The sequence below is a fragment of the Petromyzon marinus genome, chromosome 2 (genome assembly GCF_048934315.1).
Source record: "Petromyzon marinus isolate PM22_M1 ecotype Great Lakes invasive population chromosome 2, UKy_Petmar_22M1.pri1.0, whole genome shotgun sequence".
NCBI classification, from domain to species: domain Eukaryota; kingdom Metazoa; phylum Chordata; class Hyperoartia; order Petromyzontiformes; family Petromyzontidae; genus Petromyzon; species Petromyzon marinus.
The window spans coordinates 15194151-15221906 of record NC_133668.1 but is presented as its reverse complement, the minus strand read 5'-3'; the positions used below and the strand labels follow the sequence as shown (position 1 = coordinate 15221906).

The 27756-nt window shown below is 44.7% G+C and overlaps 2 protein-coding genes across 3 annotated transcripts; one reads left to right on the top strand and one right to left on the bottom strand.

The window, feature by feature from the left end:
* Window positions 1–1904: 1904 nt before the first annotated feature.
* On the bottom strand, window positions 1905–13929 carry DAZAP2 (DAZ associated protein 2). Its single transcript, XM_032961380.2, has 4 exons — window positions 13732–13929; window positions 4272–4429; window positions 3021–3236; window positions 1905–2330 (listed from the first exon to the last, which is right to left on the bottom strand). Exons 1-4 carry the CDS (start codon window positions 13784–13786, stop codon window positions 2202–2204), a joined length of 558 nt encoding a protein of 185 aa, XP_032817271.1. The 5' UTR covers window positions 13787–13929; the 3' UTR covers window positions 1905–2201.
* A 2197-nt stretch (window positions 13930–16126) lies between these two features.
* LOC116946475 (ras-related protein M-Ras-like) lies at window positions 16127–26759 on the top strand. 2 transcript variants are annotated; one of them, XM_032961404.2, is made up of 6 exons: window positions 16127–16424; window positions 19411–19673; window positions 21181–21334; window positions 21749–21848; window positions 23652–23731; window positions 24799–26759. In XM_032961404.2, exons 2-6 carry the CDS (start codon window positions 19481–19483, stop codon window positions 24857–24859), a joined length of 588 nt encoding a protein of 195 aa, XP_032817295.1. In that variant the 5' UTR covers window positions 16127–16424; window positions 19411–19480; the 3' UTR covers window positions 24860–26759. The 2 variants fall into 2 exon arrangements, with proteins under 2 accessions (XP_032817295.1, XP_032817285.1); XM_032961394.2 differs by having other exon boundaries at window positions 16133–16424; window positions 24795–26759.
* Window positions 26760–27756: the final 997 nt, after the last annotated feature.

Here is a 27756-nt window from a genome sequence, read left to right as displayed (position 1 = left end):
TTAGGGAGGGACGTTTAGTTGGGTCGATTAGGGAAGTCGAACTTGTGATGATCTTGTTGGTTTTCATCGCTAGGCTATTAGTAGGGTCATTTTTTATTTTTGAGTAACTTCCATCGTTGAGCAGATTCTGGATTTTGTTGTTGTATGAATCTTTATCCATAATTACAGTAGCGTTGCTTTTATCGTCTGAGAGGATGACTATATCACTTCTGTTTTTAAACTCACGAGTTCAGAGCGTTCATTTCTGCTGATGTTACTAATGGGTTTCTTAGCATTCTTAATAGTGGCTATTTCAGCTCTCGCAACGTCTGCTTGGATGTGTCCTAGGCCTTTGAGGGCTACATCGACCTGAGAGATGATATCTTCTACTAGTATGTGTTTTGGGGTGACAGCAAAATTCAGCCCCCTAGCCAGTACTGTTTTCAGATTGTCCGAAATCGGGGTGCTACTCTGATTAATGACGATTTTGTTGACGTCTAGTTTTGTTTAATGTGGAACTGGGTTCTTCTTTGATAGGTGGTTGAATTTAGAAATCAGGTTAGCTTTACATTTGACTGACAGTGAATCAGCCGAAGAAGCAGTCATGTTGTCTACGTGATTCCAATCAGAAGGTGACATTTTTTGTGTTAACATTAAATGAGCTTGTAGGAGAGTCCTGTCACTCACTCCAATCACTCACTCACTCCACCCACTCACCTCACTCACTCCACTCACTCCACCCACTCCACCCACTCTCCACTCACTCCACCCACTCACTCCACTCTCCACTCACTCACTCCACCCACTCACTCATTCACTCCACCCACTCACTCCACTCCCCCCCCCGCCCCCTGCTGGTCCGTCATGGTCCCCACCCGCTCCTGGTCCATCATGGCCCATGCACCTCCTACGTACATCATGCTCATTTCGATACTAATTCCTTTGTCAAGCGTTTTGCTTCCTCCCACACAGCTTAAAGGACGCGACCTGGGCTTGGCTGTTTTCACTACAACGCTGTCCTCATGACAGCACGGTCCCTTCACCTGATGAAGGCCACTTGTGTTGTGGCCGAAACGTCGTGAATTTATTTATGTGACTTTACCAAATAGAACGAAAGAGTATGGATCCTTGCAGTCACGAAAGCTTTAAATCTAGAATCAAGCACTGACCTAGATATCATGGGTCGAATGATTACCACCCACTTACCTGAATACAGCATTGAGACTTGAGGCTTCCCTGGGTATACAATTATATATTTGTGCAGCCACAAGCAACATTGGGAATGTTAACACAACCGAGGCTGTCCCAGCCTGCTTGTAGTTTCATGGCAAACATTCAGCTGACAAAACGTTTTCTCCCTTCCGAAGGCTCAGTTCTGGCCAACACTGGCTCGTTCCATCAAATACATACTGTGGATTGGTCTATAAGACAAAGTGTGCTGGATTCTCAGCCAAGTAATCTACAGGCATCCCAGAGGAAAAGGCAAGGGATAGTGTTGCATTGAACTTGGTTGTATTGTACCATCGTTTATGTGCCTGATGCACCTGTTTACAAACTAGTTGGCGTTGAGATGTAAAATTACTGTTTTGAACAAATATGCACTTTTATACCAATTCCTAACAGTGCATCTTGACATGTCATACTTACAGAACATAAGTGCACCCAATTCAACTCACTTAATAATATAAGCTAGAGAAAAGCACATTTTTTTTAGAGTAATGTTTTATTATGCTCAATGACGAGAAAAATCACATTTTGCATTATTTAAGAGTACTATAAATAAACTTCATCAGGAACAAATATTTAAACTCCCCCCAATACCCACCAACATCAAAAACAACTTTATACAGTAAGAGCCACCAAAAGATAATAATCATAATTAGTGACATTATAAAAACTAGTCCAGTACAATATAAATGTGCATACCCAGTACAGTATTTAAAAAAATAACCTTAATAACTTTTGCGAAGCGGAAGAATGGAATACTAGACCATAGTATCATTTTGAAAATTAAGGGCAATTACGTCCAAAAATGCCCCATCAAAGGCCACGTGCCTGTGTGTGAGAGTTTAGTTAAAGCAACAGTTGCAGCCAATCTGTTAGAACTTTTTTACTTTTCAGTGAGAATTGTTTTATGGTCGCCATGTTTCTTGAAAAAAATAATCGCTGCAACTGGAGCAGCCCTCGGGGCAGGCCACCCCCCCCCCCCCCCCCGTGTGGCATTAAAAGAAGGTGACACCCCCGCTGGAGCCTCCCTCCAACCAGTCGCTCTTCCTCTGTCCCATCACCACGGTCTGGCCCTGCATGGACGCCATCTGAGCAGCATTGGGGGCGTAGCCAGGGGGAGGGGGCTGAACAATGAAGAGACACGAGCACTGGTTAGATGTGCTAAATAAAGTCACTTGCGCGACAAAAAAATAACCAGTAGCTGCGTTGGTGGGAAAATACGACTTTAAAGTGTCTTGCAGGAGGGCTAGTGACGTAGCATCACGATGTACAGGCTTGAGTGCGCGCCTGCACGTAATGTGAACGGCATTTGTCAACACTCGTGAAGGGTGGGACATCTTTGTGCACACAACATAGGTATGCATCTACGAGGTAATAGCGGTCCGTTTAGTTTGTATTCTTTCTCTGAACATGTAACCAAGACCCATCGCTAAGGTATACACAACAGCTGAGGAGATGCATTTGCTTGATGTCAATAGTGCCACTGATAATGTAATGCGATATAGCAGATGTTTTCTTATTTTAATTTCTTCTAAAAGTGATTATTTGTTTACATTTCTAACCAAGTGTGCTATCAAATAACTGATAATAAAAGTGTCAACACTATAATTTACCAACGACACCAAATTTTGTCATGATCAAGATTGCAAAATACATCTCTTACTATATCATTCTTTCCATGCCTGTTCTCTTTCTACTCTGAAATAAAAGGCTGTTTGCCTGGATCCTTTCTTTGTATTTTCTGCTTATATATTAGGTAAGAGTCTGTAATAATGGTACCAAAGGGAAAAGCTATGATTGCAGCTCGTCCTTACCGGAACATTGGGCATGGACCCACTGCCAAACCGGGCTCCAGCATCAAACGCATTGGGCACGAAGACAGTGCTGTTGCCATGCGCTGCAGCGGGTACCGGCTGATATTGGCAAGCAGCATATGGGGCAGCGGCAAACGGTGAATACATCGGAGGGGGGCCACCGGAAGTGGCGGGATGATTCCCGTAACCCATGGGGGAAGCTTGTGGTGGAGCAGCCTGTGACAGACAGACAGACAGTTGCACATTAGGTCGAGTAGATATGGGTTTCATGAACGAATGATGCACAATGTTTGCGTTTTTCTAAATTAATGCAAATGCACGTGAAATTATGCGTAAGTGGTGTTCACTTGTGAATTAAATCGATTGACATTAAAGATGTCTCTTAATCAAGTTACAGTCGAAGACCACACCTCTCTTTTTCAAAACGTTTAGAATACATGAACCAGGAGGCTAAATGTACAATGGTGCCAAAGATATATTTTAGTGTTGTGGTAGTGGAAGAGAGGTGATTTCCTCAAACCAACGGACATGACGAATGTCCCGTCAGTACGTTTTATCTTTTTATCTGTACGCTAACACATACACTACACATACTGTACATCGTATCGTACAGTCATCCCTCGTTATACGGCAACTAATACAGAATTTCACTATGTAATTTATCAATTGGGGAACGATTTCGATATAAGTTACGTTAAATTCGCATTCACGGAATGTTGAATTTCCAAATAATTATTTGGGGGGTGGGGAATCGAACTAGGCACCATTTGTCTTTGTCTTGCGTACATTTGTTGCATCTCCAAGTCGTTCTCAAAGTCGTTTTTGCATGTGTTTTGCACACTGTAGTGGTTTCTTGCACTCATCATGCCACCCAAACTTAGCTTGTTCTGGTAATGTGCAGTATTTTTTTATTTTGTGGTTTCTTGAGTAATATTCATATTATGATAAAATTATAGATTTTTTTTTCAATTAAATGTGTCCTTTATGAAGGTTTTCCATTGGAGCGCATCTCAATTTACATAATGGAAGAAAATGGGAAAATAGGGTTCAAGAAACAGAATTTTGCTTTCGTGGCAAACCTCAGGAACCCGTCTGTTGTGAATATTGACAGATGCCTATACATGTGTATATATGTTCAACTCTTTTCGCACCGTACCTAGCCAACCGTGCTAAATCGGAGGTGCTAATATATGCAATGAACATACACGCGTTTACTGCTTTTGTGTGTGGCAGGTGGGCGTGTTTGCTTACTGCGCTCACGCTGGAGTACGAGGGTGGCGGGTAGTACAGTCCCGGGGGTGCCGCGTTACCAGCGTACGCCATCGGTGGGGGCATCTGCTGCTGGGCAGGGTGGGCAGAGGCTGTCTGCACAGGGTAAGGACTGGCCGTCTGGGTTGGGTACGCAGGCCCTGCACAGGGAAAAATGCAATGGACTTTCATCGTCAGCTATCAAATGCTTAGGCAAAGTGTTGCATCGCAGGGCCACGAGAGGTCACGATGGCTTTGAAGAAGTCCTTTTTTTATTCAGCAGTGGATTGATCATGGCTGATGATGATCAATGCATGGCTTTCTGTTTTGGTGGTGATGCACAATTAAGATGAGGTATAATTTTAGCTGTAATAATATTAAATGTCAGGTAGAATTTTTACGTGTATTCAAATTTGGTAGAGTGGTGGCACGGTGGTTTGCGCACTGTGGCATGAACAGGGTACTCTCATCTTCTTTGGTTCTTTCGGTAAAGTCACGTAGAATGAGAATAAAATAATAAATTGATAAAATAAAATAACACACGCTCAGATCGCGACCTTTAAGCTAAAAGGTCGCGATCCGAGCATGGCTTTTTCGCTCCAGCGCTGTCCTCCAGACAGTCTCGTCCCTTCACCTGATGAAGGCCGCTTGTGTTGTGGCCGAAACGTCGTGAGAATATTATTGTGTTATTTTATTTTATGAATTTATTATTTTATTCTCATTCTGCGTGACTTTACCGAAAGAACCAAAGAAGATGAATCCTTGCAGTCACGAAAGCTTTAAATCGAAAGGGTACTCTCATGCTTAAAGTGGCGAGTACTCGGTGGCGAGTGCACGGAGCAGTGTGGTAAAGTATCATCAAAACAACCCTCATGATTGACAAATGGCTTGGAGGGTTTAATCCATTATTGGAGTTTATGGAATTTGAAAATATTATCGTAATTACGTAAAATAGTAAAGGATGCCAATAATAAGAACATGTTGTTGGACTGGTATTTTTATGCAGTTTCCTCCCCAAAGACTGCAATTTTTTGGCAGTCCGTTGCCGAGTATGGTTTGGTGATGAGTTCTTACGAGCGACACGTCTGCTTCTCGCATGCCATAGTCTGGAATGCATGTATGGAAAGTAAGAGGTGAAGATTGATAAATGTCGCTAAAGCAACTTTAACATGTGGAATTCACGATACATAATGCACCAGATTATCAGAATGACAAGTGCTCACATGTCACAAAAACATTCCAGATATCTAATATCATTAATTGGGGAATATTATCAAAACAATACTCAATTTCATCATGATGAGAATCTGGCCCAACGCTGTAAATCTCTGCTTGGATGAGCACCTTCTCCAACCCAGCCACTGAGCTGGGTTGTATATTATTCATGGTGCAATTTCCATGTGCACAAGGTGGCCTCGCTGTGAATGGCAATATTTGTCCGCGTGGACGTGTAATGCAGATCTATTATAGATGGAATTTTACAAATCTGCTTTTATCCTAGATGCTTTGCGTGCCACAGGATTTCACCGCGTCACCACAAGTGGCATTTGACTCGAGGCATTTGACAGACTGAGGCTAAACAAACCACACGCTGGGGGGGGGGGGGAAACATGTGAAAAAGAGCTTCATAGCTCATCAGATTCCCGCAGTCTAAATATTCATATCTCTTAAGCAACAGCGCCATGTGAGTTACATAGACAATGATCAAGGCCAGTCAGTCAGCAGAAATACACGTATGTAATATACAATGTGCCAACGTTTGTTCCAGCTGCGTAAATCCGGTCACGATGGCGAGATTCCAGATAAGGTCAACGCCAGTTTTTCGACGGCACACAGAGGCAAGGTGTCTATTGTGCATGAGGGGCTTTCAAAATACAAAAACATATTTTTGGCATTTTCGGGCAACAGATAAATAGATAAAAACATGCTCGACAATAAAAAACTGGACAACATGGACTTACCTACATTTGAAAAAAGTCACAACCCAAGATGTCACACTCCATAGTCTTGAATTATCAAAAAGTTTATACTAACCAGGGTAGATGGCAATATCCAGAACTGGAATGATCGTAAAAACAGCCTCGCACGTGCAACACGATATTGCTCCAAGAAATAAAAGCAGAAGATGCACTAGACTGCAGCCATGATCGAAACAAGGATCACCAAGATGACCATAATAGCGACAGAGATAATGGAGACTATTATAATCATGTATACTGATATACATTTGTTTAATTGAAATAATTTTAAGAGTCACAGCAAAGGACGCATGTACATGCAAGTAGGCTTGGTATATCTGGAGATTGTTGGCTTCACTTCATTGCTTAGCTTAAGGTATGAAGGGTTCATTTTCTAACTAAGGTGGGAAATAGGAAAAAGGTAACGGATTAAATAAAATAAAAAAAGAACAACGGACTGGACTCACACCCACCCACCCCTCCTGGGATCAGCCATAACCGTAAGATATATAGGGAGGCTAAAATGAACCCAAGAGCCCACCCCCCACTTCCTCCCCATTCCTTGTCCTCATTTCAAGTTTACAGCATGGGTGGCCCTGCAGTCGCTTGCACAAGACGGGGTTGTTGTTTATAACCTCCACGTTCATCAACAGCTTCAGGACCGTTTACAACTCTTGAGGGTTTTGATTTAAAGCTTTCGTGACTGCAGTAATTCATATTCTTAGTTTTTTCCGGTAAAGTCACGTTGAAGAGAAACAACAAAATATATATAAAACAATAAAAAATTCTCACGACGTTTCGACCATAACTCAAACGGTCATCATCAGGTGTGTCGGTTTGCATAAATTTATTTTGAAAACGGCATATTTATTTATATATATAAAAATAACGTTTGCGTCACGCGCAACGATGGCAGTTTGCCAGGACTAGTCCATCTATTTTTTGAAAAGAGGAGGGGGGAGACGAAATTTGTTTTTATGTATGCTGTCTGAAAGGCACTGTAAGCGTGAACAATCAATCAAGATAAATCATTTCAGTTCTTGATTGATTGTTCACGCTTACAGTGCCTTTCAGACAGCATACATAAAAACAAATTTCGTCTCCCCCCTCCTCTTTTCAAAAAATAGATGGACTAGTCCTGGCAAACTGCCATCGTTGCGCGTGACGCAAACGTTATTTTTATATATATAAATAAATATGCCGTTTTCAAAATAAATTTATGCAAACCGACACACCTGATGATGACCGTTTGAGTTATGGTCGAAACGTCGTGAGAATTTTTTTATTGTTTTATATATATTTTGTTGTTTCTCTTCAACGTGACTTTACCGAAAAAACTAAGAATATAACTCTTGAGGGTGTTTGTTTTCAGCCGATGCGACTTATCATTCACTTGCGGAAGAGGGACATTCTTTGAAACCACGTGGTATTGCTTAAACTTTGGAATTACATAACATTGCTCCTCTATGTATTATAACCCGCGAATGTGCGCAACGTTGTGGGTTTATATCCTGGTCCAGAATACATGGTATCATACAGTTATTGTATACACGAGGTATAGCATATATTAACATAAATCCCACGTGAGTATAATTAGCATTATCCATAAGTTTTTGTCATATTGCGTAAGTGTGTCGTTGAAACGGCCACCACCCGACACAGCCAATTAGTAAGGTTTGTCACGTCAACAAAAGATACCAATTCGTTACTAATACAGCACACCGGTGTGTTGGAGAGTAAACCCAAGCGAATTGTAGATGTGGGTTTGTCTACAATTGAATCATTTGGCGGGACCCCAGGGTCCTACAAAAATCAGGTGAATAATAATAATTATTTTTCAGTCCGCCCACTCGTGATCCCGCAAGGACACCGCCTGTTGGTGCCAACAAGCGCCAGCAGGCGGCGATCGACACGATGGGCGCCACCCCACCGGCCAAACGCAAGCCCCGGGGGGCGTCCGCCGCAGTCGCGCGCGGCGACGACGCCCTCCGGTCAGCCGTCGATCCTCAGCTTCTTTGCCAAGGCGAGCCCGCCCCCGCAGTGAATTTAACGTGTTTATGTAATTTTTCTACTTTTTACGAAACTTAGTGCCCCGAGTAGCTCTCGACGAGGCCAATCGATTGACCAATAGTTGTGTTGTCGGTAAGGCAAGACTCGTGTCGCTACGCGGTTTTTCCCACCCCGGGGCAGTGATGGGACCCCGGGGTCCCGCCAATTGCTTCAATTAGTAGATAAACCTTACTAATTGGCCGTGTCGGGTGGTGGCGGTTTTAACGACACATTTACGCTCACCCCAAAAAACCTCTATGGATAATATTGGTCACGAAAGCCTACGTGTTATATTTAGTATTAGCATGGAAAATTTCATATTCAGACCCACGTCCACATCGATCACTGCGCCTGTGTACTTCTTATAGCACATCGCATGCATGTTCTCTATTTATTAACGTTATTGAATTGTATTTTTTAAAATATTACTTTAAACCTACTCTAACATCTTTGGGGTGACTCAATCATTGCGGGAACACCAGTGCATTATATTCGCGAGAGTTAAATGGTAAGATTTTATTTCGCTTTAAAGAAAATAGTTACAGTATTTCCAGGAAATAAATTATGGAATTGGATCACGTGCTTATCAAGGATGCCACTCCATCTGATAAAACTCCAGGCAGCCACCTGGCACGCATGATACATGGACAACCCCTTGAGTTTTCAAAAGGTTCACTAGGGTATACATTTACACGCTACCCAATGTATACTCACCCCTCGCAGCGATTACAGGCTAATATACAGGGTATATCTATATATGTGTGTCTCTTCCAAGACGTCTATCCAGCGTGGAAGAGTAGGCCAAAACACCTTCCCGCCATCGTGGCGTGAGAAAGCGATTGGGGGGGGGGTCTGCAACTTGGCCTTATATTCGTGTGCATGATGGCAGCAGCAGCAGCAATGTGTTCAGGAGCTCAATGCCAACGTCGAGGTCTGCTGCGAGCCACGAGAGGGCTTCAGGAGAGAGAGTTCGTGTAGTTTCGCTTTTCCTTCTCCTACAGTGGTCCCCGTAGTTTGGGTGGCATGGCCACAATCGCACCGCTGTGGCGCTGTATTTCATTCATTACACGCTTTTATTTAACTCGCTGTCTGTTGTATTTCCTCAACTCTGTCTGTTGTTGTTATCCTCAAATCTTGTAACTCAATTTTAACCCACTTCCCAATGTCGTATCGACTGCAAACTTGGTATACGTATGTCATACCGATGACAATATTATATTCTATCGTTAAAAATAAATATATTTTTAAGCAATCTTTTTTTATATATATATTACGTTTCGGCTTGGGTCTAATTGTCCACGCTCAACTCACGTTGGCTGTAAATCATCACGGTCCCCCCTTAGGTCAGTGGTTCTTAACCTTGTTGGAGGTACCGAACCCCACCAGTTTCATATGCGCATTCACCGAACCCCTCTTTAGTGAAAAATAAAATGTGATTTTTTTCAAATTCAAGACATAGATATGTTTTTTACTGGTACACAAAATGAGCCGTGCATGAACATTACCTTGTTCAAAGAATAAAACCAACACAATGCATAAACTCACAACAAATTACATACCTGGAAATCAATGTGACTTCTGCTGTTGCCTTTGAGAGATCAGTTCAGATATGCGTGGCTTCACCTTGGCAAGTGCCACTCTCATGTCATTTTCACAGCAAAGTCTGTTCCTTTTCTTCGTTTTTATGTCCAGCATCCTCGAAAAGGATTGCTCACAAAGATATGTTGTAACAAATGGTATAAAAAAATCCAGGGCTTTCTTAGCAATAACTGGATACTTGTTCATTTGTCGACACCAAAACGTTGAGAGCGTTGTTGTTCTGAAGAGTTGCTGTTGAACCTGGCTCTGCTGAATTTCAATGATTTCGTCGAGGAATTCATCATTGACATCTGCTGTTTAAACAGCAAACGTGAACGGCTGTCTCACCCATGCTGGATATGACTCTCTTGTAGGGAAATATCCGTCGAGAGACTTTGCAAGCTCATCTAAGTGCGTGGCAATTGTTTGCTTCAGTTCCGTGGATACAGAAATATCTCCGATTCCAGACACATCTTCGATCTTACTTGCACAGTCGTCCAGAAGCGGGAAGTTTGCGAAGTTATTGTTCTCTGTTCGTCGTTTCCATAACGGTAGCTTTTTTTGAAAAGCCTTCAGCTGCTCTTCCGCTTCCATGATATTGACTCCACCACCCTGCATCTGCTGATTGAGATGATTGAGAGCTGCGAATATATCAGCCATGTACGCTAAAATGAGAATGAACTCAGGATTTTTGAAGCAATCTGCATGGCAGTGTTGGTGCTCTTGCAAAAACAGGGCTAATTCCACACACATGGCAAAAACACGATTCAGCACCTGTCCCCGGGATAACCACCGAATATTAGAATGGAGCAGAAGTACCTCAAATTCAGAGCCCATTTCTTTACACAGCTCACTGAAGATGCGGTGCCTCAGAGCACTTTTTCGCACATAGTTCACACATTCCACCACAGTTTTTAATACTTCTGCCATTTTTGGAGGTAAGGTTTTTGTTGCCAACGCATGCCTGTGCAGAATACAATGCGTCACAATGATGTGTGGTGCATCGGCCTTTACTAGCGCACCAAAACCAGACTTTCTTCCCAGCATGACTGGAGCTCCGTCCGTACAAACTGCAGAAACCATATCCCATGAAAGATTGTTGTCTCTGAAGAAGTCATCCACAAGCTTCTTCACATCGGCTGCCTTCGTTGTTGTTGTAAGAGGCTTACAAAATAAAAACTCTTCTTTTATCATGTCGTCTTTCACATAGCGTACAAAAACAGCAAGCTGGCTTAGATCAGAAACGTCTGTGGTTTCGTCGAGTTGAAGGCTGAATTTTGCCGGGCTTGAAATCAGATCCGTGACTACTTGAGCCAAGATGTCTTTACTCATGTCTTCTATTCTGTCACTGACGGTGTCATTTGAAAGGGGAATTTGGGATAATTTACTTCGGCCGCTGTTCCGAGTATCAGATTCGCCATCTTTAATGCAGCTGGTTTCACAAGTGTTTCACCAATGGTGTGTGGCTTGCCCTGCTTTGCGATCAGGTAAGCAACTTCGTACGATGCTGTCAGGATCGGTTTGTTAACAGGTACAAATCCAAGAGCAGGCAGAGTGGCCCTTTCATCGAATCTGGCTCTCTTCACCCTGAATTCAGCAAGTGTTGTGTTCTTGTATTCCCCGTCTCCATGCAGCTTCAAGAAGTGTTCCTTTAGTTTTGCCGGTGCAAGACTAGAGTTGCTCAACTTGGCGTTGCAAATCATGCAGATAGGACGCTCACTCCCATCACGTTCCGTGATACATGAGAATCCATGTTGTACATATTCGTCCGACCACTTTCTTCTTTTGCCCGACATAGTTAGTATGGATAAAATATTAAAGAAATCACACGACGTACGACAACAACAGTCACACGTTGACTACTGAGTACGCACTAAATTCCCCGCAGCGCTGATTGGCCAAGCAGTGTAGCATGATCATCTGCAGCCAGTGATGGCCAAGCGGGCCGTGTGTGTCATCACAAATTTACACAATAATTCAAGTGTGTCCGGACCTCCGTGGCGGGGGCTCTGCCGAACCCCTGAGATCGACTCACCGAACCCCTGGGGTTCGATCGAACCCAGGTTAAGAACCACTGCCTTAGGTTGTGGCAAGCCTCGGGGCTACTTCCTGGAGTCGTGGAGTTCTGACGTTACTCGTACGGTACATTTAATTAAAGCGTGTTTTAAAAAAAGTATTCTAAATATTACTTATTTATAATTCATAATAAAGGTTTTTGGGTTAGATCGCGTTATTTATAAATGTGTCGTAACCCTCCACCACCCGGCACGGCCAATCCAATCAGCAAAAAAGCGTCACCTTGACAAGAGTTCACTACTTTATCCCACCGGTGTGTTGAAGAGTGAATCCACAACATCTACAGTTTGATTACTTACTTAGTTTACGTTCATTAAAGGAGATGGGCGCATCATGCCTGGCGATGTTCAGACGCAGACGATGGTTCGTTACACCGGTGTACCAACCGATTTCCATCCGTGTAACAAACGTACATGAAAAACCGCACTGATAGCAGTGCTTCAACACGAACAACATCTTAAGTTTCGCGAGATATCAAAGTGCGTATTATACCGGCTACAACATGAATGATAAGCGACAAAATCATGTAACATCGCCAACGATGTGTGGGGGAGGGAGGGGCGCGTGATTGGAATTCCACTAGGCCTCGGCAAGGTAAGGTCAAAGGTAAAAACAACGAGCCTACCTTTACCCTACCTTTTACCTTACCACAATACAATCACTCTACCCTACCTTTTACCCTTCAGCAGGTAAGGTAAAAGGTTAAAAGCAACGAGCCTACCTTTACCCGACCTTTTACCCTTACCCCATACAAATTACCCGATTACAGAGTAATTACTGGGGTACTACTACACATGAAAAAGGTTTATAACAGGTAAATGCTAGGTAGAGTGCTTAATTAATATAGAAAACTCTCGATTATTCCACTTTTACACGCTTGTTGTTGTCCTTGTTGTTGCATCCTCAAATCTTGTAACTCAATTGTAACCCACTTCCCAATGTGGTATCGACTGCAAACTTGGTAAACTTATCTCACACTGATGACAATACTATATTCTATCATACAAAATAAATATTTGTAAACATTATATTTTTTATACGTTATGTTTCGGCTTGGGTCTCTAATTGTCCACGCTCAACTCACGTTGGCTGTAAATCGCCCACGGCCCCCCTTACGTTGTGGCAAACTTCGGGGCCACTTCCTGGAGTCGTGGAGTTCTTCCATTACGAGTACATGTCATTAAAGCGTGGTTTTAAAAAAAAAAGGTTTTTTAAAAATATTACTTATTAAACGTAAGCCACGGAATGCGCCACGGAGCTTTTAGCGGTAAACAAGGCACCGGATTTACCGGGTTAATACTTCGCGCCACCTTTACCCTACCGGGTAATTCTTCCGAGCAACCTCTAACCCCACACTTTATTTACCTTACCCCCTTGGCATGTCGACACCTTGACCCTTTTACCCGGTTAAAAACAACAACAAAAAGGGGGTAAATTACTTTACCTCGCCGAGGCCTAAATCCCACCGAGAACGACAAGAACGGCGGATCACAAACTGAAGTTCACTGGGCGCCTTTGCTGACCGCCGTTCACAGGGGATGTGGACCATGGGCAGACGAGAAGCAGGCGATGGCCGAGACGAACGACGCCGTGACAGCCATGGGAATGGAATTTCGGGAACGCCACGGAGACAATAAGGTGCCCCCCGCCGAGAGACGAAGCGATGATCATTAACATCGGGCTCGTTGGCAGGTGCCCTGGATTGATTGTTACACCGAGAGACCGTGCGAGGCGTTGACGGGTCTGGGAGACCCGTTCATCCAGCAGTGGATAAGATAATAGCTGCCGACGATATCACTCACCTCGCTGCTTCTCTTCTTTCCCCTTCTCCGTCTTCTTCTTCCCGAAGAGCGGCATGATGCTGCAGAGGCTCACGACAAACACTGCCACCACAACACTGCCGCCGCCACCACCACCACCACAAGTGCGTACACGGAGCGAAGACACAAACACAGACACAAAACCCCACCACGACCTGGGCCGCTTTCAGCGCTTCACCACCACCACCACACACACAACGGGTGCCAACACTAACACGGGTGGGCCACAACTAGCACGCACACCAACAGGACTCGCAGACACACAACAAACACAACAACTACCAAGAACAAACAACAACAACAACCAGCGGCACCGCGAACTCAGTCCCAGCAACGAAGACGACCAGCGTCGCGATCACATTTCCTCCCACGCTTAAGCAAGCGGACCCGCCCCTCATTGGTCCAAAATTGTCCATTGCTGTGGGGGGGGGGGGGACACGCGCATCCCGCCAACCAATCAGCGCTCGGACAGTGTCGCGGGGCGTGCCAATGTGAACTGGGTAATGTAACTCTGAGCGGGGGGGGAGTGTTGTTTCCCGGTTGTGTGGGTTTCTGAAGGAATCGATTCTCGATTCTATACTGGGGAATCGATTTCAACTCACGATTCGGCTTCAAAACGTAACGTCTTTTATCTTTTGATTTAAAGCTTTCGTGACTGCAGTAATTCATATTCTTAGTTCTTTCGGTAAAGTCACGTTGAAGGGAAACAACAAAATAATACAATAAAAAACCGATAACATTCTCACGACGTTTCGATTGCAACACAAGCAATCATCATCAGGTGTGAAAACCACAGCCAAGCCACTGTGTTTGTGAATCGGGCATTATTGAGAGATAATTGTTCATGTTCCACGTGTGCATCAATTATCTGCTGCAGTTTAAGGGTTGTACCCATAAGGGGCCGTCCATAAATGACGTCACGCACCTGGGGGGGGGGGAGTTCAGACATTTGTGACGATGTGTGACGAGGGTGGGGGGGGGTGTGAGAAATGTGACGTCACATCAAAATGCGCAACTTTAAATAAATATAGACAACACGTTCTACTTAATTAAATTGACTTTTTAATAAATGTTTTCTCCTACAACATCAGAGTGCAGAGCCACATTAAATACGCACTACAATGACAATAGTTTAAAGCGATTTGAAGCATGTTTTATTTTCAAAATGGAAATATGGTTTTGGGGGGGGGGGGGCAGAGCTTTGTGACGTCATATTTGAGGGGGGAGTCTGACTCTTTGTGACGCCGTGTGACGAGGAGGGGGAGGTAAAAAATCGTACAAAATCGCGTGACGTCATTTATGGACAGTCCCTTAGCTTAGCAGAAGATCAAAGCCATAAGGGAGCTTCTGCGTCGGGCCTTAGACGAAGACGTTCGTGACTTCTACACGCCGGGTGATTAGATCACGGGGCGTTTTTGCGACATATCCTCGGCATAAATGTATTGATGGTCGGAACAAACGAGACGGTAGAGATGGGTACAGCACGGGAAAACCGCATCAAACGAGACGCGGCAGCCTTGGCGAGGCATTCGATTGGCCCACTCGAGGGCACTAGAACGCAGCAGACATTCTCGCAAACCCAAACACCTCTTGTATCCAATGGCATTCGAACAGCATAGTAACACCGGTTAGGGGCCGTCCATAAATGACGTCACGCACCTGGTGGGAGCGGGGGGGTCAGACATTTGTGACGATGTGTCACGAAGGCGGGGGGGGGAGTTTGAGAAATGTGACGTCACATCAAAATGCGCAACTTTCAATAAAAATAGATAAACAGGTTCTACTTAATTAAATAGACTTTTTAATAAATGTTTTCTGCTACAACATCAGAGTGCAGCGCCACATTAAATACGCACTACAATTACAATAGTTTAAAGCGATTTGAAGCATGTTTTATATATATTTTTTGGGGGGGGGGCAGAGCTTTGTGACGTCATATTTGAGGGGGGGGGGTCTGACTTTTTGTGACGCCGTGTGACTAGGGGGGGGGAGGGTCAAAAAATCGTCAAAAATCGAGGTGACGTCATTTATGGAGACACGTGCTCTCACAGAATCAGAATCTTTTATTTTGGACTGGAGGAATCCGATTAGCTGTGGGGCCTTTTTTTGCACAGGTGTGCAGTATGGGCGGGTTAGCAAATTTGAATGCCAACGTGACACAGGGGGTGGCCACCGGCCAATTTGGTGGTGGTTCTGGTGGAGTCCCCCACCCCACCCCCACCCCACCCCCACCCCACCCCCACCCCACCCCCACCCCACCCCCACCCCACCCCCACCCCACCCCCACCCCACCCCCACCCCACCCCCACCCCACCCCCACCCCGAGTGAAGGAGGGACTCGGTGAGTAATGCAGGAAAAGTCACGCAGGGGTGGAGCTAACCCCATCCGCCCGCCCATGAACCCACCCACACCGTGAAGAATTGCTACTTCGTATACTTATTTAACGCAATCACACACTTTGTCGACGTAGTTTTGTCACAAGCGAGGGTGAATGTCGCCCGAGCTAGCCAGGAATGAGCCGAGGCGGCATCGGCTGGAGGTGAGGGACCGAGATTTGAGAGCGCAGTTCGGTGAGGAGTTGACGACAGCAGGGGCTGGAGAATAACCAACTTCTGGGAGAGTTGCGACAGCAGAAGCCGAGTCTGGCCACTACGGGTGACCTGCACAGTGCCAGGTACCCTGCTTCTTCTTGGTGTTTAAATTCCCATTTCCTTTAAATACTTTTGTCGTGTAACCAAACCTATCGCCGTTTTAGCATCACGTTAATTTTTTTTTATACACACAGAATATCTAGAGAGAAAGGCCGTCCTACACTGCAGGGTGGTCTCAACGTCTTGTGACCCCCTAATTAATTGACCCCTTTCCTTTGCGTATTAATGTCTGCTTTAAATAAACTTTACCTTAAAAAGAGAAAGTTTTAGAGAACTAAATAGGGGGCACAATACATCCGGACCACCCCATATGTATCGGCTCATTCACAGGCGTAGCTGCTTTGGGATATTTGGCCAAATTTTTTGTCCTCATCCATCCACTGTAATTTTTGTAAAAAAAAATTGTTTACTGATCGTTTTAATATTACTCACGCAAGAGGATGATGATTATACCCCTTCCCCCCAAAAAAAAGTGTGTAAAAAAACAGAGGTAATGCTCACATACCCATACTTAATGTTACTTTCAGAGTCCTCCACGCTTGTCAGAAATTGAGTAGACCTTGATTCTCTGTCAGAATCCGAGTTTAATCGCTGAACGTTACGAGTTTCCATGGTAAAACTATTTAAACAACATTACTCGATAATAGCTGTTCGATGTAAATGTAAAGCATTGAGCTGAAAAGTCTGCAGAACTCTTACGAAGAAATTCCCACGCTTGGTACCCAGTCATGCGGCTGCCCTCGCGATCGATTCGCCAACCGTAATCAACATTTGTGATGGCATCGTGGAGTCCCGATTTGTGATGATGTGTGCATTGTTGCGTGTACGTTTCATTCTGAGGCGTTACAACAGAAGGGATGTTTCCCACGCTGCTGTGTGCGGATGTCGAGATGGTCACATTTACCCGTTATCGCGTTTCGTATCACGTTTCTCCTCAAACGAAGCGAAAATTATGATTTTTTTAAGCCAGCAGTCTAACATCAACACCACCTAAAATCATAATTCTCCGTGTTTATGCTATAGCATTGTGTCCCATTGCCATAAATATACAAGCTGAAAGGAAATTTCTCCTGAGTTTGACACTTGATGAAACGAATGGCACAAGTCAAGAGTAAATGGTAATTTCAGGGGTTTTATGCAACTCCACTGTTGAGGGCCCAACTTTTCAAAGAAAACGTTGAGTGTATATTTTAGTTCAGTGACAACTCATTCCTCAAATATTGAGCAAATCAGTGCTATTGTGAAAAGTAAACAGTTGACCTGTGGAGGAGAGACAGGTGCCTGTCGTAGGAATCTGGAGTTTCCACCAATGGCCCAACAAATGGAGGTGATCGTCTTCCAATTTCCTTTTAAAAAGGAGGATATTTTGGCTATTGCCTCATTATAATAATTATTGTAATGCCAATAAATTACTTGATACATTTTGTAAGAAAAGTATGAAAACAGTACAGTACACCCTGCAACTATGAACGATTTCTTTTTAAATCAAATACTAGGTGGTGTCAACATTGGCATAAAATACCGTACTATTGCCATAATTTAAAGTTTTCGTTTTCAGTTGACAAAAATATATAACCAAATTTTGAATACTCGGCAAATTGAGTGACATTGTCAAGCCAGCACATTTTTAGTTTGAACCTTTTCCAACACTTTGATGTAGCTCAATGTTGATCCCCACAGTATTTGTGCATGCGTCTGGCCCATTATAGTGTCGAGCTACGTAAGTACATTTATACTGGTAGGAAACGTAGTGGACTGGAAGCCCAACCGGGATTAATTCACAGGAGGCAGGGGAGTAATTGTGTATGTCTGTGGATGTCTGTCCACGTGTATCCGGACACCCGGATATAAAACAAATGCGCTCCTAGTGGGCATTACTGATAGGAAACGTAGTGGACTGGAATCCCAATCGGGATTAATTCACAGGAGGCAGGGGATTAATTGTGTATGTCTGTGGATGTCTGTTCACGTGTATCTGGACACCCGGATAAAATGGAAGGGATGGGGCTGGGTGGAGAGGGGAGGGTGGGGAGGGGCTGGGTGGGGAGGGGAGGGTGGGGAGGGGCTGCGGAGGGTGGGGAGGGGAGGGTGGGGAGGGGCTGGGTGGGGAGGGTGGGGCTGGGTGGGGGGTGGGAGGGGTGGGGCTGGGTGGGAGGGGTGGGGCTGGGTGGGAGGGGTGGGGCTTGGTGGGGAGGGGCTGGTCACCCCGTGGTGCCCTTATAAAACTCAACGTTTAACCTACTCACGCCGGCTTGTGCCCGCCCTCACAGTCGGGCATATTTGCGGAATACACCACGCCGCCATTGACCCTGGCCATTGACCGAGCAACCCAACGTTCCTACCAGCTCCCTCCGCAGGAATGTGTTTAAATAGGCAACAGCTTTGCTTGCGAGCATCAGAGGAGCCGACACAGGTACATCATTTCCTAATTTAAGCAAAGGCTGTGGGGGTTCATTCATCGAGAAGGCCGATTTACAATTCGATGACATGAAGGCTCTTTAAATATCAGTGATTAAACATACACCATTATTAAAATATATATTTTACTTCGTAAAAAGGAGTGATAAAAATGAATGGCTAATTGTCTTAATTCAACCTGTGCTTCACATACGATAATTAACTCGGCAATGATTACACAAAGGTACACATGCAGCCATTTTGTCCATCCACGCTTGGACGAGGGGTTTTCTCACACTGTGGTCTTGGGGGTTATTTGATCATATTTCTTCCTGACATTATGGTTTGGTGAGGGAGGTTTGCATATACTTGGACCATAGAAATATCTAGATTTGAAGCTTTCGTGACTGCAAGGATCCATACTCTTTGGTTCTATTCGGTAAAGTCACGTATTCGGTAAAGTCACCTACGTGACTTTACCGAATAGAACCAAAGACCATAGAAATATCGTACAACAGTGGATTCTTCCGCTTGCAATGTAGCCCTCGCAGTAAGGTGTGAGTGATTTATTCAGATTGTGCCGCGTCTTCCTCTCGGACACGGCGGATGCAGGTCAGCCACCGTCGACGAAGCCACCTGCTGGTGGCCACGATTGTGGTCCATTGAGTGAAGTCCTGCACTTATGGCCAGCGGTGGAGTTCCCAACGAGAACCTCCCCACCTACAAGGTGGTGGTAGTGGGCGATGGTGGCGTGGGCAAGAGCGCGCTCACCATCCAATTCTTCCAAAAGATCTTTGTGCCGGACTACGACCCCACCATCGAGGACTCGTACATTAAGCACGCAGAGATTGACGGACAGTGGGCCATCCTGGACGGTACGCCATAGCGCCGCGTCACGTCTCGCCAACTGACAGGCTACATTCACCTTGGTCAATTCTGAAGTGCTGTGGTTTTAGTCAATTATTTTGCCGTTGCTAGGTGTGCCACATCACATTTATACGTCTAATGAAACAATTACCTTCAAGTACCTCGCTTGTGTTAAGCATGTATTTTGACATGCATGAATGCACTAATTATATCGTTATGGCACCATTAAATTTTACTAAAACAAAAATAAATAAATAAACTTAAAATGCGAGACGTGGAAGTTAGAAGCCATTCCACAAAGAGAACCCTCTAGCTTAGGAAACATGGAAAACAAATCTCAATCAACCTCCCCCTCTGCATGACTTTGAATGCTCCAATTTCAGCACCCTTGACCAGCACAGATGTAAGTGAGGTGTAAGTAACCTGGAATGTTCCTTGCTCAGGGAAACTTGTGGAATGGTAGGTGTTGTCTTTGCTGTGGTGGACAGCGTCACAGGGCTGGTGTGGTTTGAAGGATGTTTTTCATGATGGTGGAAGTGCTCACTTCCTCACAACTGGAGGGTGTAAAAGGTCCACTTCCTGTCCTATCTCAGACTTTGCCGGTGGATGCTATCTGGGACAATAGCAGGAAACCTGTGATAATTCACGATTAGGTTTGTGCAAGTCTGTAAGAATTCATACAATGCAGAAGCTGCTTATACATGACACCCGTAGAGCCAGGTGTTAAAAAACAATGCCTTGTAAAAAAGTCCAAATGGCTAATATATTTGTGAATGAATTAACTGTTGCAGTCTGCTACACATATCAGAATTTGAGTGTGGCTGTTGTCTTTACGAGGCATGTAATTGTGCATTAATTAAAATCGATTCTTACACTCCTGATACATACAAACAATGGTGAGCATGGGAATCAAATGTTTACAATTTACACAAATTACATGAAGTTGACATGCTGGTGGTACATTTATAATAATGGAGCGAACACAGCTGTACAAAGGGGACAGGTATGAGCAAGGAAACAAACGAGACAGTAAACATAATCAATTCCATCAACAGGAGAGTCATCAATTACGAGCTCCACAATGAAGATCATAAGGCAGGAGTTCCATTCCAAAAGGTGTGGATGGTGTGGTTCAGTGACCAGTTAGAGGAGGGGAAAAAGGGGATATCTCTCTCAGGCCTCAGATCTAAAGGGGCATGATAAAGGGCCCAGGTGACCTCAAAGGGCCTCAACTGGCATTTTGCCACGGGCCTTTAAAACGATTCAATAGCCCCGAGACGGGCATGTGTGTGTATGCATCTGTTGTGAAGTGGCTCCATTCACAAAAAAATGCAGCACATTCGTCAATATAACATTGTGGCCTTAAAAGTAAAAAAAAAACGTAACGTGACATTTTGGCCAATGGGCCTTCTTCATAGCCCATATATTGTTTAGTGGAGTCCCTAAGTCCCATGTCACTAGTTCTTAGCATGGCACATGGCTCATCTCTCATTACTTGCGACCTCTCCCTGGCAGTGCTGGACACAGCCGGGCAGGAGGAGTTCAGCGCCATGAGGGAGCAGTACATGCGCACGGGCGACGGTTTCCTCATCGTATACTCGGTGACGGATAAGGCGAGCTTCGAGCATGTGGAACGATTCCACCAGCTCATCCTGCGCGTCAAAGACAGGTGGGCATGCCCATGTCGTTAGGCATACCTGGTCATTGCTGGTATAGGAAATGTGGAGATGAAAATATTTATTATTTAATTTCGCACTCAGCAGCCCATATCAATGGATAGGAAATAGTCTCATTTTGATAGCTTGAGTTCAGTTATATTTTGTAAGTGTTGAGCAATGCATTTCCAAAACCCCTTTTGAACGCAGTACAAATTGTATACGATCACCCCTTTGCAGTTTAATCAATGACGACCAAAGGCTTGATTCCTTATCATTATTTCACATTTACTTTCTCAAATCTTATTACATTTTAACATCTGCATAGTATATTTCATTGTTCTTGACAACATGCTGTCCTTCGTGCGAGTCATCATTCGATTTTCGTAACACCTGTCTCTTTTCTCGTTGGATTGATCCTGGCTCAGAGAGTCATTTCCCATGGTCCTTGTGGCTAACAAGGTGGATCTGCTTCATCTAAGAAAAATCTCCACGGAGCAGGGCCAGGAGATGGCAAGCAAGTACGATGTAAGAACTCGTCACAAGTTGCCAAAAGGATTTGGGAGGCCTCGGTTAATGCAAGATGAGGCCCGCTCAGCCGTTTCTGAGGCTCCCTTGTACAGTGAGGGAAAAAAAGTATTTGATCCCCTGCTGATTTTGTACGTTTGCCCACTGACAAAGAAATGATTAGTCTATAATTTTAATGGTAGGTTTATTTGAACAGTGAGAGACAGAATAACAACACAAAAAACCGGAAACACGCATGTCAAAAATGTTATAAATTGATTGGCATTTTAATGAGGGAAATAAGTATTTGACCCCCTCTCAATCAGAAAGATTTCTGGCTCCCAGGTGTCTTTTATGCAGGTAACGAGCTGAGATTAGGAACACACTCTTAAAGGGAGTGCTCCTAATCTCAGCTTGTTACCTGCATAAAAGACACCTGTCCCCAGAAGCAATCAATCAGATTCCGAACTCTCCACCATGCCAAGACCAAAGAGCTCTCCAAGGATGTCAGGGACAAGATTGTAGACCTACACAAGGCTGGAATGGGCTACAAGACCATTGCCAAGCAGCTTTGTGAGAAGGTGACAACAGTTGGTGCGATTATTCGCAAATGGAAGAAACACAAAAGAACTGTCAATCTCCCTCGGCCTGGGGCTCCATGCAAGGTCTCACCTCGTGGAGTTGCAGTGATCATGAGAACGGTGAGGAATCAGCCCAGAGCTACACGGGAGGATCTTGTCAATGATCTCAAGGCAGCTGGGAACATAGTCACCAAGAAAACAATTGGTAGCACACTACGCCGTGAAGGACTGAAATCCTGCAGCACCCGCATGGTCCCCCTACTCAAGAAAGCACATATACATGCCCGTCTGAAGTTTGCCAATGAACATCTAAATGATTCAGAGGACAACTGGGTGAAAGTGTTGTGGTCAGATGAGACCAAAATGGAGCTCTTTGGCATCAACTCAACTCGCCGTGTTTGGAGGAGGAGGAATGCCGCCTATGACCCCAAGAACACCATCCCCACCGTCACACATGGAGGTGGAAACATTATGCTTTGGGGGTGTTTTTCTGCTAAGGGGACAGGACAACTTCACCGCATCAAAGGGACGATGGACGGGGCCATGTACCGTCAAATCTTGGGTGAGAACCTTCTTCCCTCAGCCAGGGCATTGAAAATGGTTCGTGGATGGGTATTCCAGCATGACAATGACCCAAAACACACGGCCTAGGCAACAAAGGAGTGGCTCAAGAAGAAGCACATTAAGGTCCTGGAGTGGCCTAGCCAGTCTCCAGACCTTAATCCCATAGAAAATCTATGGAGGGAGCTGAAGGTTCGAGTTGCCAAACGTCAGCCTCGAAACCTTAATGACTTGGAGAAGATCTGCAAAGAGGAGTGGGACAAAATCCCTCCAGAGATGTGTGCAAACCTGGTGGCCAACTACAAGAAACGTCTGACCACTGTGATTGCCAACAAGGGTTTTGCCACCAAGTACTAAGTCACGTTTTGCAGAGGGGTCAAATACTTATTTCCCTCATTAAAATGCAAATCAATTTATAACATTTTTGACATGCATTTTTCTGGATTTTTTTGTTGTTTTTCTGTCTCTCACTGTTCAAATAAACCTACCATTAAAATTATAGACTGATCATTTCTTTGTCAGTGGGCAAACGTACAAAATCAGCAAGGGATCAAATACCTTTTTCCCTCACTGTATCTGAGGCTCAGCGTAAACTGCCCTACCTGCCCCCCTACCTGCAGCCATACTTTTGATGTCTAGGAAAAAAATTATAATTTTTGGATGTATCGTTCTCTATTGGCAGATTCCATACATTGAGACAAGTGCCAAGGAACCTCCCTTAAATGTGGACAAGGCATTTCACCAGCTGGTCAGAGTCATACGGTAAGGCTTCTGAATTCACAAGTGAGATTCATCACTATTAACAACATCGGTAATCCATTGCCAATATTGTGTTGGTGTTTTCCGATTAAACAATCATTATTTGACGAGTCTCTATAACCTGGTAATGATGGCAGAATAATTGCACATTCCCATACTTTGACCTCATCATTCCAATTATGAATGTAGAGTTGCAGCTCATGAAAGGTCTATCATCGGTAAAGTCACGTAGATGAAAAATAAAAATAATAATTAAAATAATACAATTAAATCACGACGTTTCGGGCACAACACAAGCGTCCGTCATCAGGTGGGAAAGCGTGGTCTGCTAAAAAAACAGTCTGCATCAGCCTGGTCTGCTAAAAAAACAGTCTGCATCAGCAGCAGACCACGCTTTCCCACCTGATGACGGACGCTTGTGTTGCGCCCGAAACGTCGTGATTTAATTTTGTAATTTTCATTTTATTATTTTCATTATTTTTATTTTTCATCTACGTGACTTTACCGAAAGAACCAAAGAGTATGGATCCTTGCAGTCACGAAAACTTCAAATGTAGAATTAGGTCTATCATCATCTAAATATTATTTTGTGCAAATTACATGCTCTCAGAGCACTTATCATACATCAGTTAAACACAGTAACACAATTTAGAAGACACTTATTAAACAAATATTTTCTGGAAAAAATATATGAAATTATAGAATTCCTTGTTCATGTACTTCTCATAAAAACTAAGCTGAGCACCTGCTTTAGATGAGTCCCAAGGGAAAAAAAAATCATATTTTATAAGTGGCTAGACAGGTTTGGAGCTACATCCCTCTCTGCACTGAACTCTGAAAACTGTTCACTGTACTGTGCGTTAATTGTCCAACTCAAACCATAACCCATTGTTTGCTCTCTATGTAATAGGCCATGTGCACCACCAAACCTATACTGGGTCACTCACCTCAACTTTGTAAACATTAATCTCTTTACACTTACACAGTGTTGGGTAGCACGCTGTTCAAATGAGAATGCCACGGCTGACTACTGGCCTGCCCTGCCGTCCTCCCGCATGCCCCACAGGCAGCAGGTGCCTGAGCACGACTGCAAGAAGAAAAAGAAAGAGAAGTGGAGAAGGGAGCGAGTGAGAGGGTCCAGGATCAAGTGTGCCACGTCCTAGCGTGGCACCCATGGACAGCCGAGCCTCATTGCCACGCGACATCGCTAAGCTAATAATGCCACGCTGGTGGCCTTTGGAAAATTGCACTGCGGCGTGATGTGGGGGAAAAAAATTAGATGTTATTGCACTAGTAACCTGTACAGGAGAGGACTGTCGATGCTGAAAATATATGGTGATGATGGCACTGTCCTGGGGGAACGGTCACACCCTTGCACGAGCTGCACCACCCTTGACAACACAGCAGCAGAGGTGTTGATGCCTGCAAGGTTCAGCATTTTTCGTTTTTCAAGAAATGCTTCACACCAACATTATGTAAACTCCTCCCCCCCCCACCCCCACCGTGCCGGTTCAGTACATCATTTTATGCTAATTCCTTTGTCAAGGCGTTTTTTGTTTCCTCCCACGCAGCTTAAAGGACGCGACCTGGGCTTGGCTATCTTCACTCCAACGCTGTCCTCTGGACAGTCCGGTCCCTTCACCTGATGAAGGCCACTTGTGTTGTGGCCGAAAAGTCGTGATTTTTGTTATTTTATTTTTCACCTACGTGACTTTACCGAATAGAACCAAAGGGTATGGATCCTTGCAGTCACGAAAGCTTCAAATATAGAAATGCTTCAGTTGTCCGCCCTAAGCCTCAATTTATGGATCCATCCGTGCAATCATGTGCTACGTTGTCGACAAGCGTTGAATCACACAAGTGGAGCCAGCAGGCAGTCATGCCGAGGTCGATTTGAATTTATCAGTCTATCCAGGCAAATCGTAAGTCACATGACGACATCGGTGCCAGGGGTGTGTCAAACCGTAACGTGCACGGAGCCGTGTCCAAATATGAAAGAACTGGTTTTGTTACTTGTGCGTAATAATTAGATTATTTTTTATATTAAAACAGTAGAGTATTTTGTTGTTGGAACTGGAGAGACTTTGTTTTCCAAATAATGTAGGCGACCTATTGCTGTGACGAGTATTGTGAGGTTTACTTCACTCGCTGATGGTTAATTTTATTACCAGAAAAGCGGCAATAATTTGCATCCGTTGGTCATAATTACACAGCAAGTCGTGGTAATTATACAATCATTGAAATTTATTAGGAATATCCTAGAAAAACAGTAAATGCTACACGTAAATATTAATTTGTGTTGGATTTTTACATGTATTCTCATAACAGTGAAATACAATCTTTAACTGGTGTCTGTTGGTATGCAGTGATGCATTGACACCAAATGTTTACACAGTACTGTACTGATAAAATGTGCTTAATTATAGCACTATGGCAGGGTATGAAGTCATGAACACATGCCTATATTATATGGATATGGATCAATTTGGATTTCAGCGTTCTAGCAAGTGTTTTGCTTTGCCTAACGCACGCATGCATCGTTTTAAAAAAACTTTAACTATTGAAATCGTACACTTGCAACTGTGGAATATGCTCTATATATTCTCCTTTGGTAATAAGCGCCTATATCTTGCCCCCTCTTGTCACAAAGTATGGTATTTTATTCATATATTGTACAAGTTACTGAACTAAATGCAACTACTGGAGAGTATGAACATTTGCAATGACATTTAACTGACAATACATCACCAGCAGGGGTCGGCAGAGGGCAATAAGCAGTGGGTGGTCGTGCATCTCTATGGGCAGCATGTAACGATTCATAGTCCACCGGCTTGTCCGGCCTAAGCCTCCATTGAGTGCAACCTAATTGTATGGGATCACACTATCTCATACATATCACCTAAAATATCCGTTGTGGAGTCTGCCGCCAAGAAGAGAAGATTGGGGTCACAGACTCAAACACGTTTTGGAACACGTTAACAATGTATGTCTCAAGAGTTCAGACGTGCTTTCAATAAACCTTAATTGGAAACGGGTGTGTGTTTTAGTAACGAAAGCCCGTGTGCACACACAAGCACAATCCAGGCTTAAATCTGCTTAGCTTCGGAGATTTGATGAGATCGGGTGCATTGTGCGGGTGATTCTGTGAGATGTATAATGTAGTAAATGTGGAGTGGGTCCAACTGAGTCGCAGACGTTCGTTTTAGAGGCAACATTTTTATTTGTAACACCGTAACACAAAGAGGTAACTGCCCCTTTGCCAGACTACAGCGAGTTACTGCTACGAGGGGTCGATCCCTCACTCGAGTCTCCGACCACGTGGTTGCCTCGTAAGACGGGGAGCTTCAGCTTGAGACGTAGAGCTTCCCGCTTGTAGATGTTGAGATTCCAGCTTGTAGAATGCAGCGACCCCGCTCCCTCTCAGGGACCCGCCTTATATCCCTCTCCGGTCGGGGCCGCTCCGCCCTCGGCCTCGCCCGCCTTCCCGAACATTCTCGTTCCCTCTCGATCCTTCTCAAGAGCTCTCTCTCCGGACACGTGATCACCCCCGAGTCCCCCCACCTGGGGCCCCCTGTATGGGCATTCCGGATCACGTGTCTACGGGGTCAACCAGAGTGCCATGGCCCGGGGCAACCCTGCCCCTGGCCTGACACTCACCCCCTCCCCCTCGGGGGAGCCCCCACCACACGCTGTGCGTGGTGCCCGCACTATCCCCGTGCTCACCAAGCCCCGCTAGGGCTGGTGTTACACACAGCCACCCACACGGTGCTGTCCACGCTAGGGCTGGTGTTACACACAGCCACCCACACGGTGCTGTCCACGCTAGGGCTGGTGTTACACACAGCCACCCACATGGTGCTGTCCACGCTAGGGCTGGTGTTACACACAGCCACCCACACGGTGCTGTCCACGCTAGGGCTGGTGTTACACACAGCCACCCACACGGTGCTGTCCACGCTAGGGCTGGTGTTACACACAGCCACACACACGGTGCTGTCCACGCTAGGGCTGGTACTACACACAGCCAC

Coding starts and splice junctions, on each gene's coding strand:
- LOC116946475 (XM_032961394.2), top strand. CDS start 19,481: ATGGCCAGCGGTGGAGTTCCCAACGAGAACCTCCCCACCTACAAGGTG. Junction 19,674..21,180: donor ACAGTGGGCCATCCTGGACG/GTACGCCATAGC, acceptor TCTCCCTGGCAG/TGCTGGACACAGCCGGGCAG. Junction 21,849..23,651: donor AGATGGCAAGCAAGTACGAT/GTAAGAACTCGT, acceptor CTCTATTGGCAG/ATTCCATACATTGAGACAAG.
- DAZAP2 (XM_032961380.2), bottom strand. CDS start 13,786: ATGCCGCTCTTCGGGAAGAAGAAGACGGAGAAGGGGAAAGAAGAGAAG. Junction 4,430..13,731: donor GAAAGAAGAGAAGCAGCGAG/GTGAGTGATATC, acceptor TTCCCTGTGCAG/GGCCTGCGTACCCAACCCAG. Junction 3,237..4,271: donor CGTACTCCAGCGTGAGCGCA/GTAAGCAAACAC, acceptor TGTCTGTCACAG/GCTGCTCCACCACAAGCTTC.